The sequence below is a fragment of the Oncorhynchus keta genome, chromosome 2 (assembly GCF_023373465.1).
Source record: "Oncorhynchus keta strain PuntledgeMale-10-30-2019 chromosome 2, Oket_V2, whole genome shotgun sequence".
Lineage (NCBI taxonomy): Eukaryota > Metazoa > Chordata > Actinopteri > Salmoniformes > Salmonidae > Oncorhynchus > Oncorhynchus keta.
The window spans coordinates 56,661,784-56,678,513 of NC_068422.1; the positions used below are offsets into that span (position 1 = coordinate 56,661,784).

General features: G+C 41.4%; 1 protein-coding gene across 2 annotated transcripts in view; it reads left to right on the forward strand.

Moving 5' to 3' along the window:
• Positions 1-16,730, forward strand: part of LOC118402851 (protein kinase C-binding protein NELL1-like) — a 387,979-nt gene that overhangs the window by 211,952 nt on the left and 159,297 nt on the right. For both annotated transcript variants that reach the window (XM_035801186.2, XM_052478791.1), the window contains exons 10-12: positions 956-1,029; positions 7,129-7,228; positions 11,890-12,018. In XM_035801186.2, coding sequence (XP_035657079.2) covers positions 956-1,029; positions 7,129-7,228; positions 11,890-12,018 — 303 coding nt within the window. The remainder of the gene's footprint in view (positions 1-955; positions 1,030-7,128; positions 7,229-11,889; positions 12,019-16,730) is intronic.

A 16,730-nucleotide genomic window follows, 5' to 3' on the forward strand; every position in this document is an offset into this window, starting at 1 on the left:
ATGGGTATGCTTGTCATCGGCAAGAACTAGGGAGTTTTTTTGAATAGGATACAACTATAAGCACAAGCGAAATCCTAGAGGCAAACCTGGTTCAGTCTGTTTTCCAACAGACACTGGGAGACAAATTCACCTTTCAGCAGGAGGCCAAATCTACACTGAAGTTGCTTACCAAGATGACACTGAATATTCACGAGTGGCCTACAGTTTTGAATTAAATCGTTTTGAAAATCTATGGCATGACTTTAAAATGGCTGTCTAGCAATGATCAACAATTAAGATGACAGAGCTTGAAGAATTTCAAAATGGACAAATATTGTACAATCCAGGTGTGCAAAGCTCTTAGGGCCAGATCCCGACTTCAGAATGTATGACTTTCCTACACTTCGCCCACCTTTCCTATGCACTTCTCAGTATTTGGTGTACAGACTTAATTCATGTGCTTAATGCTCTCTCCAGGTGTGAACCTTGCACACTGAATAAATTTCATTCAACTGCTGAAAACCCTCCCACTTGCTGGCCAAAATGTCTCATGGCTTTGTCCTTCAATAGCATTTTAAGTACATTTTCATCTTAAGCCATGCCTTTAAATATGGTGCACCTTTTGATTATAATTTTGTCAACAGACTCAATAGAATACTTTGAGAGAATGGGTTGAGAATATATTGATCAACGAAATGTCACATAGGCCTTCCTAATTAATATATCAGATAGGGTTACACAAAATTCAAGTAACTTTCACAAAATTCCCAGGTTTAACATAAATCCTGGTTGGAATATGGCTCAAATCAGGAGAGAATAAAGCAGGAAATATGGGAATCCTCCAACCAGAATTTATAGAAAATCTGGGAATTTTAGAAAAGTAACCGGCATGTTGCAACCCTAATACCAGAATTGCTTTACTGTATATATACTCACATATCACCAATGATAATGTCCTTTTTCTTTGTCCCCACAGCAAAATGCACCTACATGGCCCAAACTTTGTCAGAGGGCCAGCGTCTGCTAATGAAAAGGTGCACAGAATGCAAGGTAACAACGGATCCATCCTTCCCTGACTAACAGCATTTGGGTTGTAACAATACCATTATTGTGATACTCAGATCTATTGTGAAGTATTGTGATACTCAGAAGTACTGTGAAGTATCATGATATTCATGGCAAGTAAACAAAACCTGAAGCAGACTTAATTTCTTGAGGAAAACGGTCCTAATGTTGGAAACAAAGAAACAAACAGCATTACGTGTCACCCAGTGTCAAATGTGTGTATATTCGAAGCTATAGCACACAATATTTTAAATAAAGCAGGTTTTCAAAGAGTTGAGTTTGCTTCGTGTTTTCCTTCTTGCCATCGGAAATCGAGTATCATATTATTGTGATACTGGTATCGTAACAAGCAAGCTGCACAACTGGGTTCTGTAGATTGATCTCTGTGTTATTTAATTATCCAACTGGCTTTATTAGTTCTCAGAGCCCAGACACAATATGTTGTCATGCCTGTACTGTGAGGATCACAATGGGTCAGATTAGCTTAGCAATGATTGACAATAACCAGACCTTCTCTCACCCACAGAAGAAGGGACGAGGGAACTGTGCTGGTTTGACAGTTAACACCCTGTTAAGGAGGGCTCTTTCTATGCCTTTAGTATCAAACAAAGGAATTGCTTTGTTTCAGTCATTCCCCACTGAAACTCTAACACGGTCAAACGTGGATAGTGGAACAATATTTCTAACAGAAGAATGTGGGGGATGGTCAGTGGGGAGCTATAGAAAACAAATGTAATATTACTTTTAATTGTGTGATGTCATTAACTGTATGGACGAAATACTGTTCCTCAGAAAGTATATCACATGTATCTGTCAAGTTCCCATCCAATACATTGTGCATATAATATGAAAAATCATGAATGTATTTCAGTTAAGATATGCATGTGATTTTAGGAGGTTTAAGAGAATCTATCTCTTGTAAACTGTGCATAATTAAGTAGCCATGCCCCGAGTGAGGTCGGTGTGACTGTCAGATGGACGGCGCCGTCCCCTTTGGCCAGAGTGCATAAATAGCCTTGGTAACGAAATTAGAATTTGACCAGGAAACATGAGGTGGTAGCTACATGTGGTAGCTCCACACCTCAACACGAGGAGAAGAAATAAAGAAATTGTATTTTAGACCAGAGAGACGGCGAGCTGCAGCTCATGTCCATAGTGGTCCGAATTCTGAACCCTGAGTAATCAACACGAGGAGGAAGAGGCGACAAACTCCCCTCTCAGTCAACTGCTACAGCTGATTAGCTGTCCAGAGTAAAATATCCCGAACTCTTCAAAACATCCTTCTACCCTTGTCAAATCACCATAGTATTTTACTCTCATCACCAATGGGAACCGTTGACATGGCTGGCTATCTTCCAGAGTGAACAACCGTAGAAGACTGGAAAGGTGAGACCCCTTTTAGACAATCATAGCCATACAGCTTGCCGCTGAAAGGCCACAATCTTCTTAAGGAGTGCTGGCTCCATCCGAACAAAGGCAATCACACATAAATACATTCATGATTTCTTATTCCAAACGGGCGGCAGTTCGTGTGCAAACTATATGATTAATGCTACTGTGAGAATAGTTCTGAAATGTCTCGACGATAAGTGTACCTTTTTTTCTCTCTCTCTACGCCCTTCTCCATCTATGTTGTAACAAGCCGTCATATTTTGTCAGTCCGCTCGGGACCTTTGCAAAGGGTGTAAGTTTATTCTGTGTTATGATTTAGTAAATTATAATATTTATTATAATATTAATTTAAATAAATAAATAAAGCAATTTGTGTAGAACTTAATCATGAGCAAGGTTGGGGTTTATGCAGATGGTTATGAATGTTCAGAATTATGATATGATTAATAATAAAATGACTGTTTATCGATGAAATAGATATATACCTAATATAATTTCATTTGGGAGATGGTAAATCTTTAAACAACCTCTTCCATGGTGCCACAAATTCCTAATGAGTTAGTTGTTACATGATTCATTTAATCGGGTAACAATTAAACACAGTTAGTGGTTTAAATAAATAAGTCAGATTAATGAATGTAAAGTCACGACACTGTTCAATCTTTATTTTTTTCTTGCTCTTCCATGGGTGAGATATGAGGGTATTTGTATGAATGTATGAACATATAAACAAAGGGCTGTTTGAAGTGTTTCAGGGGTAAATCTAAGGAGCAGGGCTGTGTCCCAATACGATCCCTCGACAGGACCCTATGAGGCGTGGTCAAAAGTAATATATTATTGGGAATAGATTGCAATTTGGGTCGCAGATTAAATTTAAGGAGCAGGCAGCACAGGGACCGTATTGCAGCGCAGTAGACTATAATTAAAGTCATTATTCCACTGAGGGAATAAATGCTGCCATTTATCTTAAAAGGCATTTTTCAAAGATAAAATGTGTGTTTTACTTTCGTCTTTGGTTACAATGAGACTAGCCAGCCGGAGAGGAAAAAGGTTTTAAGGCCCCCTTTAGACTGTAAAGTGGTAATCTGTGCTGTGCAGCTAGCTTTCCTTCAGACAGTGATTACAGTCTCCATCATCTGTCACCATGGTTGTTAAAGTGGTCAGTTCAATAATATACAGTACCAGTCAAAAGTTTGGACACACTACTCATTCAAGGGTTTTTCTTCTTTTTTTTTAAAACTATTTTCTACATGGTAGAATAATCAAAACATCAAAACTATGAAATAACACATATGGAATCACAAAAAGTGTTAAACAAATCAAAATATATTTATGTTTTCAAATCTTCAAAGTAGCCACCCTTTGCCTTGATGACCGCTTTGCACACTCTTGGCATTCTCTCAACCAGATTCATGAGGAATGCTTTTCCAAAAGCCGTGAAGGAGTCCCCAACTATGCTGAGCATCCCATACCATCTCAATTGGTTTGAGGCCAGGTGAATGTGGAGGCCAGGTCATCTGATGCAGCACTCCATTTCTCTCCTTCTTGGAAAATAGTCCTTACAAAGGCTGGAGGTGTGTTTTGGGTCATTTTCCTGTTGAAAAACAAATGATAGTCCCACTAAGTGCAAACCAGATGGGATGGCGTATCGCTGCAGAATGCTGTGGTAGCCATGCTGGTTAAGCCTTGAATTCTAAATAAATCACTGACAGTGTCAACAGCAAAGCACCCCCACACCATCAAACCTCCTCCTCCATGCTTCACATTGGAAACCACATATGCGGAGATCATCCATTCACCAAAAATCTCAAATGTGTACTCTCCAGACAGATTTCCAATGGTCAAATTTCCGTTGCTTGAGTTTCTTGGCCCATTCAGGTCTCTTCTTCTAATTGGTGTCCTTTCGTGGTGATTTATTTGAAGCAATTTGACGATGAAGGCCTTATTCATGCAGTCTCCTCTGAACAGTTGATGTTGAGATGTATCTGTTACTTGAACTCTGTGAAGCATTTACTTGGGCTGCAATTTCTGAGGCTGTTAACTCTAATGAACTTATCCTCTGCAACAGAGGTCATTCTGGGTCTTCCTGTCCTGTGACGGTCCTCATGAGAGCCAGTTTCATCATAGTGCGTGATGGTTTTTGCATCTGCACTTGAGGAAACTTTCAACTTTCAAACATTTTCAGAATTTACTGACCGTCATGTCTAAAGTAATGATAGACTGTCCTTTCTCTTTGCTTATTTGAGCTGTTCTTGACATAATTTGGAATTGGTCTTTTACCAAATAGGGCTATCTTCTGTGTACCATCCCTACCTTGTCACAACACAACTGATTGGCTCAAACACATTCCACATATTAACTTTTAACAAGAAACACCATGTTAATTGAATTGCATTCAAGTTGACTACCTCATGAAGCTGTATGAGAGAATGCTTTGATTGTGCAAAGCTGTCATCAAGGCAAAGGGTGGCTACTGAAGAATATAAAATATAAATCATATTTTGATTTGTTTAACTCTTTTTTGGTTACTACATGATTCCATATGTGTTATTTCATAGTTTTGATGTCTTGATTATTCTACCATGTAGAAAATAGTAAAAAAAAAAAAAAAGAAAAACCCTTGAATGAGTAGTGTGTCCAAACTTTTGACTGGTACTGTATATTACTGGACTGACCACTATTATTCTACAATGTTGAAAATAGTAAAAATTAAGAAACCCTGGAAAGAGTAGGTGTGTCCAAACTTTTGACTGGTACTGTAGGTGTATACACTTCCCTTGATCAAATTGCAGCAAACAGAGAGCTGAAAGGGGTCATTTGGACATTACATTTAGAAAGTTGCCCTTCTCACTCCTCTTTATTTGTAGCTATTAGTCGTGTAAGTTAGCTGGAGGTTGTAGTGGCTGTTTAACCTTATACTGCATTGGGCTAAATCAGGGTTCCACAGAGTGTTTCTTGGTAGTCTTAAACAAATCTAATTTGAAACAAAAGTATACACCTCACACATGGTTATGGGCTTTAAAAAAGGAGACATCTGTACCATGTCAAATATAGAGCTGAAATGTATTACAGTTTGTGTTTGCATCCCATTATTACACTTTATATATATCACAGTAGACTGAAATATAACAAAACCGTTTGACATAGAAACACTGGATTTTTGGCGGCTTTCAACTTTGTGGCATCAGTTTGGGGAAGGCCCTTTCCTGTTTCAGCATGACCCCGTGCACAATGTGAGGTCCATACAGAAATGGTTTGTCTAGATCTGTGTGGAATAACTTGACTGGCTTGCACAGAACTCTGACCTCAACCCCATTGAACACCTTTGGGATGAATTGGAACGCAAACTGCAAGCCAGGCCTAATCGCCCAACATCAGTGCCCACATCATGTAACTCAGTCAAGCAGTAAAATCAGAACAGCACGGAGTTGGCACGCCTGCTCCCGCTCTCCCTCCCTGGCGTGCAAAGGCACCAGGCTCCCCAGCATTACGCACTCCTGCCACCATCAGTACGCACACCTGCCTTTCCCCGTCACGCACATCAGCGATTACTGGACTCACCTTGGCTCAATTACCTCTGTCATTACCTTCCCAATATCTGTCTGGTCCCCGCTCTATTCCCTGCTGCAGAATTAGTGCTGACGCTGGTCTTCACCTGGTCTTTCTGTCTGTTTCCTGATTAAATGTTGACTCCCCGTACCTGCTTCTCATCTCCTGCGCCATTCCTTACAGGAGTGTGAAGAGACACACACACAGAGGCACACACATAGCATTCTCAAACATGCTAAGAAACACGCTCTACATACCCATACATTTTAATGTTGTTTTTCTGCTGTATTATTGATTTTTGGTTGTCGATATGTTATGGTAGAGTAGTATGTCATAGTATGTTATGTTAAGTATTGTTTTATTGTATGTACTTGTGATTGGACCACAGAAAGCGTTGCTGCTGCTGGGATCCGGAATAAATCAATATTATACACAGTGCACTACTTTTCACCAGGGGCCATATGGTTATGGTCAAAAGTATTGCACTATGTAGGGAATATGGTGTGGGAAATATGGTGTGGGATATTTGGGAAACAAACACAGTTGGTGTAGCACCTGGAAGGGGGTGACTTTGAAGTAACTTTGAAATAGAGAGGTGTCTAAGGGGTCTGAGTCAATGCTTCACACCTTGAGAGGCACACAGGGACCATGGAGGAGCGGAAACTGAGACAGGTTGACGAATGTAACTGTGCGCATGGCTATTTATTTCAAAAGTCCATGGAAGACGGATTTATAGAGAGGAGAGCCAGAGTTTTCTCCCTTTCTTTGTGAATCTGTGAATATCCCTGTCTCTCTGCATTTACATTTATGCTGTGGGTACTGTGCTTATATTCTGTAGTAGTGTGTTTCTCTTTTTGCAAGTGTCGAGGATCAGTGTAAAATATAATTATCCTTCTGCTACAAGGATGCAAGTGCACTAATTTATTCAAACAACCAACTAACATACAAGATAACGCTGTACATTTAATATTAAACAATTAGCATTGCACCCTAACCCTTCCTGGTCATATTAAAAAAGGGTCTGTGTTTATATGTTGTTGACGTCATGCTAATTATAATCTAATGTTAATTGCCCCTGGGGGGTTAAATAAAGTTGTATTGATTTGAGTTGCTTGAATGTGTGTATTTGGGTTGTGTTTGCAGAATGGGCTGATGGTGAGAGTGACAGAGAACTGTCCGGAGCTCAACTGCACCCTCAAGGAACAGATCCTACCTGACAACAGGTGCTGCAATGTCTGCAAAGGTTGGTCCTTCACCTTTGAAGTCGCTTGCTACTGTTTCAGCCCTCAGTCCCTCTCCCCTTGCAGTTTCTCATTGGCCGAGCTATCATCTTCTGCTACCCAACATTTAATTAGTCTGAATCATTCCTCATTGCCGTTTATCATTGGTCCCACCCTTACAACCCGTAAGGGAGCATGGAGAAGCTAACAGAGACAATCCCGGCCTGCTGCTTGTTTGAGTGGAGTCAATGTCTGTGTCCCAAATGGCTCCATATTCCCTGTATAGTGCACTTATACTGTATAGTGCAGAACTTTTCATCAGGGCCCATAAAGGCTCTGGTCAAAAGTAGTACACTTATGTAGGGAACAGGGTCTTTTAAATGGCTCTATTTGTCTCTTTACGTCCTGCATGAATATTTTATCCGTTGTTGGCTTGAGTTCAGAGCAAAATGTTCTGTCTGCTTTAGACCGGCTCTCGCCATGCCAATTTGCATAATTTCTACCATTTTGAAAGCGAAAGGATATATTAGCTAAACAGGCAGTTAACCCACTGTTCCGAGGCCGTGACTGTGAAATTATGTGAATAAGAGAGATATGTGGAAAAAATATGCGCACCTTGGAGATGAATATGGTCAATTTCAACTGAACAAATTCAGATTTGTTAAAACAAGACTTATCGTTTGGTCTATGTATTTTGGCCATTCAGATAAACATCAGTGCAGTGCAGAGGAGCGGAGTCTTTTCCTTTTCAGGACATCTTCCACTCATAACCTGCCATTATCTCCTTATGGGTTAAATGAGGCCTGTTCTATTGGATATTACCTACTAGTCATTAAGTCAGCATTTTCTACCTTTTCCATTGCACTGAATGGAAAGGTTTAAAGCCCTCGGAAAAGGGATTGGGGGATGTGTGTGTGCACGCTGTAGGCCTGCAAGTGCATTTCCTTTTCTGTCTCCCTCATGGCGTCAGCCAAACTTACACCTCTCAAGTTCTGATTCTTTGTACATGTAAGACCTCTTCTGAGAAAGAGGGAGAGCGAGGGAGAGAGATTGCAGAGAAGGAAAGACAGAGGGATAAAGAAAGAAAAACATGTCAGAGAGAGAGAGAGATACTTTTTTGACTTTTTGTCTTTCTTTAATGATACATCCTCATTTCATGAAAACCTCACCACCCACCCCCTTTAAAAAACAAATATCCCCTGTGCTGCACACTCACCTTGCCCTCTACCCCATGATACAAAACAACATCACACATCACAATAACCAAAACCTCACCACTTCTTCAACCTTATATCCAACCCATATTCCCAAGCTATCTGCCTCCGCGACACAACATATCTCCTGAAACATCTCCCCACTTTTTACCATTTTATAGAACTCAAATTCCACCCTAAGGCGCACAGAGACCATCCCATTAAATAATAGTAAAGGGTCTGTTATCCCCCACCTTTGACCCTCTTCCTCCTTGTTAGCCAAATAGCCAAGTTTGCCTGAGCAAACAGAAAATCAACAACACACATTTGCCTTTTCCTTATTCGAATACCTGTACCAATTATAAATATCCCGACAGTAAACTCCACCCCCAACCTCTTACACAGACATTCCAACCGAGACATCAATGGCATTAACCTGGCACAAAACATATGATGCACAGTTTCACTCGTGATAAAGAGGGACACCCCTGTCTGACTCCAGGGTCGACCCGTGCCATTAGTTATTAGTGGCCAGGGATCCATGTAAAACCCTTCACTGGATGTCCCCTGACCTCTTTGTTTCTGGGGGTTTGTAGAGCCTCCATCTAAAACCCACCATACTCTCTGCCTCACATATCCCCTGTCACTGATGTGCCTTCACTCCTGTTAGGCTCCTAATGTTCCTCACCTTAATGCAAAGGTTGTAGAGGGTTTTAACTCCCACCCACTCAAACTCCCCCAGGCTTGGTGTGTTAAAGTCTCAGCCGTCAACTGCAGTGGCGGAACCATTGGTGGCCCCTCCCCCTTTGGCTGCTCAAACACCTTCCTTACCGGCTCAGACAGTGCTTCCTGGACCTCCCCCAGGAATCTCTCCAGCAGCCTAAGAGATGTTAGTCCTGTTTGTTGTGCCAGGACGTCCTGTGTTTTCCACCCCCAGCAGCCGCAGGTCGCCCAGCCTTATTAAACCCACTGCCATCAGTTGCTTATGCAGGGTGACCGATTGAATCGATCTCAAAAGGATGACTGGATTGTGGGAGATAGGCTCCTCCCATAGCCGAGGCTCCACACCCCCTTCTCGTGTGGGCCTTAGCAGCTACCAGGCCCTTAGCACCACAGAGTAAAATCAGAGACCTGCTGTACTCAGCCTCTCCAGCCTCATTAGGAACAGCTGCCGGTCCCAACCCTAATCCGCTAGCTCTCCTCAGCAGCACACTGGTTCCCTCCAGCCAACATCAGTATGGAACAGCAATCTCTGCGCCGACTTTAATCGAAAGGCAGCCGCCCTGCTCTCCAGTTCCACCAGGCCCTGTCCTCCTTTGTGGACAACACTGCCGCCCTCAGTTGAGGGGGGTTGAGGACATCCAGTTTATGCCACAGGAAGGATGCCGCCAGGTTGTTGATTATCAGCACCCTCACTCTATATGACACTTGGGACAGGAGACACCTCCAACTGGCCAATCTTGACACCACTGCTTGTGACAGCCCCTCCCAGTTATTCCTGACCCACCTCTCCAAGCCCAGGTACACCCCTTTAAGCCCTTCACAACCCCACTGCAAACCACTGGATGCAGAGGGGGGCCCCTATCCCTCCTTGCCCCACATAACAGATCTTTGCTCTTGCCCCAGTTTACCTTAGCTGATGAAGCTCCCTCGCACACCTTCAGACTGCATATCCTGCCCATCCCTGACCATCACAGAAATGTCATATGCATACGCTGACACTGTTATGCCTGTCAACACACCCATGCCTGTCCAGCACACTCCCTGCAGTCTCCTGCGTAGGAGGCCCTGAAAAAGTCTATATGGCTAGTGTATATAACTGCCCCGATAGAGGGTATCCGTATCTAATGCCACTCAGGCTGGCCTACTGAGCCCCCATCCCACCTTGACCATACATGACGCCCCAGCATACTACATCTTCATACTACAACCCAAAAACCTATCCCCAAACCCAAACACAGACATCACACTGAATAGATACTCATGGTCCACTCTATCAAAAGCCTTCTCTTGGTCTAAAGAGAACAGTCTAAAGTTCATATTAGAAACTCTCAACAAGTCCAGCATGTCCCTGATTAAGAACAAGTTGTATGTGATTGAGCATCCTGGTACACATTATGTCTGGTCCTTGTGTACTGTAGAGTCCAGGTGCGATATCAGTCTGTTAGCGAGGACCGTTGAAAATATATTGTAGTCCGCACAGAGCAAATCCACAGGGCTCCAGTTCTTAAGTTCACACACGTCCACTTTTTTGGGCAGGAGAGTCAGAGCCGCCTGACGGCAGCTCATTGGCAAATCTCCTACCCCGACGCTCTCACCCAACATGTAAAACAAGTCCAGTCCATCCAACAGCCTCAGACAATGGATTCCCTTGGCTTCATCACTCGGTCTTTCCAAACCAAATAAGAAGGAGCTGGGAGCATCCATCTCCTTGAGCATGGAGAACCTAGCTCTTGCAAGTTCTCCCTTTGCTTTAACCTGGAAAAAACTGCCCAGGTCCCTAAGTAGTTCAGCTAAATTAACCTAGAAGCCTACATTGCCTTGCCACCCACACCAGCTCTAACTCCACTTCACTGATACTATGCAGAAGTTCCCTCAATACTCTCCTAGCCTCTGAGGGATGAGAGAGCTCTATACTGTTGACAGAAAAGCCAAATTTGGACTTTTCCCATATTCCACCATTGACTCAAAGACTCGTACTCCTCTATTAACTGCCCTTTCCAAAAAAGTTTCCAAACCTGAGCAAAAAGTTGCAACTTGTAAGAGCTTTACATTGAACTTCCAAAAGGATGGCTGCTGAGGCCCTGGTGAAATATACTGCAGAGCCATGGTTTTGTGGTGATCCGAAAAACCCACCGGGAGAATGGTAGCGCCCAACACTCTATTGATCTGATTCCTGGACATGTAAAACCAATCTAGTCGGGCTGCACTAACCCTAACCCCAAAGACCTTCATCCTTGTATATTGTCTTGTATTGGGATGTCGAGTTCTCCAAACATCCACTAAGCCAAACTGCTCAATGATGTCCCTTAACACCCCCAATGAGCCTGAATAAGCCTCCCCATTTATATATTTTGTAAAATACATCGTACAGTTCCCGTCCCTGCCTACCACCAGCGTCTCCTCAGGAGCTACCTGTGAGAGTTCCTGTTTAAGACACCCCCTCTCTCTCCCTGTGTTAGGTACATACAAACGTACAAAGGACAAACACTGTGTTGTTAATATCTGCTTTCACCACAAACAGTCTAGCCCTACACACCCTCTTAAAAAAGCACATTTGGATCCTGAAGCACTGTGGTTTGGAGGGGGGTTTCACAGAGAGTGGGACTTGCACTAGTCATTTCTGGGAATGAAGGGATAGATGGGTTCAGATCGAGAGAGGAAACAACTGAGTCATCGACTGTACAGATCATTTTCCCACTGTCAGCACCCTGTGTGATCTCAGTCAAATCCAGATTGTTGAGTCAGAACTTTGTCCCCCTCTCTCCCAGGCTACGACTTCTGTGCAGAGGGACTCATTTGTGGGGAAAATTCAGAATGTAAAAACCGGAATACCAGAGCCGAGTGTGAGTGCAAGAGCGGCTTTGCCTCCATCCACGGGGACTCAACATACTGTGAAGGTAGGCGGCTGTGAACTATTTGACTGGGTAGAAGACTCTGGATGGGTATATAACGGGTAGACTTAGAGCTTGTTTTGTGAATGTAGAAGTTGTATTTCTTTATTGCAAAGAGGACTTAGGAGTAGAGTGAAGTTGCCCCTACGCATGCTGATCTTGGGTAAGTTTAGCATTTTATCCCGCTATTGTTAAGGTTAGGATTGGAGGAGGGAAAGCTCATCCTTGATCTGTACCTAGATTCCTGAATTATCAGGAATTGTATGATCTATATGGTTGAGTGGACATATGGATATGTGAGATGCCTGGCCCATTCCATACAGTAGATGCCTGAAACAGAGCATGGATCATGAGAGTTTCAACTACCTCTGGGTTTAGTAGGACATTTCAGAAGCAAAATGTATTTGTTCAGTATTTTTATATATTTGTATTTGTTAGGGGTCCCCGTTAGCTCTTCCTGGGGTCCAAACACTTACAATACATATAAAACAAAGGATAAAACAGTATATCATGTAACATTATTACTCCACTACATATCTACAATACAAAATGTATAATACCACCATACAAAAATATTAAAATATATGTGTGTAGAGTGTGTGTGCTAGCGCTTGTGTGCGTATGCCTGTGTCTGTACCTTTGTTTGTGTTTCTTCACAGTCCCTGCTGTTCCATGAGGTTTATTTTTACCTGTTTATTTTCAATTCTGATTCTACTGCTTTCATCAGTTACGTACGTACCTGATGTGCAAAAGAGTTCCATGTAGTCATGGCTCTATGTAGTACTGTGCACCTCCATTCGTCTGTTCTGGACTTGGGGATTTTGAAGAGACCTCTGGTGTTATGTCTTGTGGGATATGCATGGCTGTGTACTAGTACTTTTAACAGACATGTCGGTACATTCAGCTTCTTACAAAAACATACAAGAAGTGATTAAGTCAATCTCCCTTCCGCTTTGAGACATCAGAGTTTGACATGCATCTCATTAATGTTAGCTCCCCGTGTACTTTTAAGGGGCAGTTCTTCTGCCCTGTTCTAAGCCAATTGTAATTTCCCTAAGTCCCTCTTTGTGACACCTGACCACACTACTGAACAGTAGTCCAGATGTGACAAAACAAGGGCCTGCAGGACCTACCTGTTTTATCAATATGTTTTGACCTTGACAGTTTACAGTCCAGGGTTACTCCAAGCAGTTTAGTCAACTCGACATGCTCAATTTCCAAACTATACATTACAATATTTAGTTGAGGTTTAGGGTTTAGTGAATGATTTGTCCCAAATAGAATGCTTTTTATTTTATTCCTTGCAATTTATTCTGAAAACTGCAGTTCTTTGTTAACTTCTTGGTGACAGGGGGCAGTATTTTCACGTATGGATGAAATGCATGCCCAAATTCAACTGCCTGCTACTCATCCCCAGAAGATAATATATGCATATTATTAGATTTGGATTTAGATTTGGATAGAAAACACTCTGAAGTTTCTAGAACTGTTTGAATCATGTCTGTGAGTATAACAGTACTTATGTAGCAGGCAAAACCCAGCGGAAAAACCATTCAGATGTGGGGGTTTTTGAGGTCACTCTCTTTTCAATGAGATTTCATTGGGAATCCAGATTTCTAAAGGACCTTCTTGCAGTTCCTACCGCTTCCACTGGATGTCACCAGTCTTTAGAAATTGGTTGAGGTTTTTCCTTTGTGTAATGAAGAAGTATCTCTGTTGCTTTAATTTGGTATCTTACATGTGTGATTTCATGAAAGTTTGATAAAATATACTGTACCTCTCTGTTGATATCACACACATTATCAAGCATTTCACACATTTGTCCAGATACTGAGTGGTTGCTCAACAAAAGTTTTGAGATTAGAGGTTTAGAATGATACCTTGCGTTACTGCTTCATTGCTCCAGACCAGCGCAAGGGAGAGTTAGAGCACTGCTTATGCTTTCGGGTCCCAAGGCTCTAATGTGTCTCTAACTGACAATGAATGTGCAACATAAACCAAATAGAAATTGATAATTGTGCACGACTTTAAAATGTAATTTCAATTAACTGAATGATGAGGATGAAGTAGTGGATTGAATTTAGGACAGTAATGTAAGAATTGCTATTCCTCTGTCCTGCACTCGCACACACGCAAAAATATACTTATTTTATTGTTACTTCTCAACAGTATTACTTACTAAAACTGTTGTTATGCTAAGGTTTTATTCTAAGAGAAATTAAAATGTTCAATTATATTCCAGGATATTCAAATGATATTTGTGTTGACTGAATATTAGCAAGTGTCTGCTAAAAAGTACCAACCTTCTATCTGATAGTGTTTAATTAAGAAATGTTATGGTTATCCTGACCTGGACACCATGTATTATAGTCTATTAAAGGGAAAATATTACCACCGTCTCTTGCACATGTCATTTTCCATATGGATCCATACAGATTTATTATGGGAATAAATATCACTGAATGACAGAAACATTGGAACAAAGTAGGCTAATGAAGGTAAACAAATTTTTGCTAACTGGAAAATATTATTTCAAAATTAATGGAAGAGGCAAGTGGGAAGGGGGGGAAACAGCATTCAGAGATAAAGACAGCGCTGCTCTGAGACAAGCATGGAGACTGGCCTTGATAAATCAATAAGATGTTTATTTTAACTGAATCTCCGTTTGGGTATTGGTTAGGCTACAGTTAGGGTGTGGAAATGTTAGGATTATTTTGCTATTACTGTAGTACTTTAGCCTACTCCCTACTGGTCACGTTGTACAGAGCCATTATGGGCTGTTAGCAGGACAATAGACTCTTGCCAACACCGTGCAAGGCAAATTATCAGCATTAAAAGCTTTGTGGATCGGTCCTCCCAAGTGGCTCAATGGTCTAAGACACGGCATTGCAGAACAAACTGTGTTGCTATAGATGCTGGTTCGATACCTGTGCCGGCTGCGACCGGGAGACCCATGAGGCGATGCACAATTGACACAGTGTCATCCAGATTAGGGGATGGTTTGGCCGGCCGGCATGTCCTTGTCCAAAAAAAATAGGCTTTTGGTTTCTCTCCCTCTTAAAATATAAATAGATTTTTGGGGATTTATAAATATTATTTTTGCCTTTATTCAGATTACACTTTTGGTTATTTGACAACAAAATCATCTCCAAGATATTGTTATTTTTTTAACAAACAATCCTCTAAATGTAATTATTGGCGGAGAGCCATATAGATTGCAAAATAGTTGGGAAGAGATTTTTGATGGCACATGGTTTATGAATTGACATTACATTTTCCGTTCCTCCTAAACAATAGTGTGATCATTGCTTTTCCTCTGTGTTGCACACACACACCCCAAAAATGTACTTCTATTTTTGTTTCTACTTGATCAAAACAAGCTGTAACTGGACTGTAGCATTTTACTTACAAAAATTACATGATAAGCACACATTTGTAAACTCTAAAAGTAATTGGAAAGGTAGATACAATTTACTTGTGACATTATGTTTACAGTAAAGAATGTAAACACGATTTAAACAAGATGCGTGATGGACAGCTGGAGGCATTTTGAAAACAGGTTTTCAAACACTTGTTTTTCACTGTAGTACTGTTATACTGTAGCAGGTGTCATCATGCAAACTATTTTTTTTGTTTTGGCAGGACAATAGACTCTTTATAGCCTGGCTATAGGTGTGACAATCCCCCAATTTGTAATGTATTCGATGCTTAGGTACTATAAAGTGTTAAGTTTCTAACTCAAGACCACATGCAACCACAAAATGTCGGAGAGCCACATAGATTGCAAAATAGTTTGGGAAGACATTCCATGGCACATGGTTTATGAATTGACAAGCTACTCTTCATAGCCCAGCTGCTGTAGGTGTGAAAATCCACCAATTTGGCCCTAACAGTTATTCATCAACATCTTTATGCTTCATTAATAAAATAACATGATAAAAGACATTCAAAATGCAGATGTTTATTAAATCTACATTTTATTTGTACTTCCCCCAGCTCCAAGACCACGGCCATGTTATTCAGCACCATTATGGGAAATTAGCAGGACAAAAGACTCTTGCCAAGGAGGGTAGGGGGAAATTGTATCGTCAAATGTAATTCTTAGTTACGTTGGCTGTATCACAACCGGCGGTGGTTTGGAGTCCCTTAGGGCGGTGTACAATTATTATTATTGGATAGAAAACACTCTAAAGTTTCCAAAACTGTCAAAATATTGTATGTGAGTATAACAGAACTGATATTGCAGGCAAAACTGAAAATGAAAACAGGAAGTGGCTTCTATTTTGAAAACTCATGTTCCGTTAGCCTCCCTTTGCTGGATTTAAAGGGATATGAACCGGATTCCTTTTCCAGTCAATTCCTCAAGGTCTTCAGACATTGTTTCAGGCTTTTATTTTGAAAAAGGAGCCAGAACATCGTGTCAAGTGGTCACATGAGTTTTGCTCGCGCAACAGAATTTAATATATAATATAATATATGCCATTTAGCAGACGCTTTTATCCAAAGCGACTTACAGTCATGTGTGCATACATTCTACGTATAGGTGGTCCCGGGAATCGAACCCACTACCCTGGCGTTACAAGCACCATGCTCTACCAACTGAGCTACAGAAGGACCATAATTTGGATAGGTATTGCATTTTCCCTCTCCTACTGTGAAATACGTTTGCGGTTGATATATTATCGATTATATATTTTAAAAACACCTGAGGATTGATT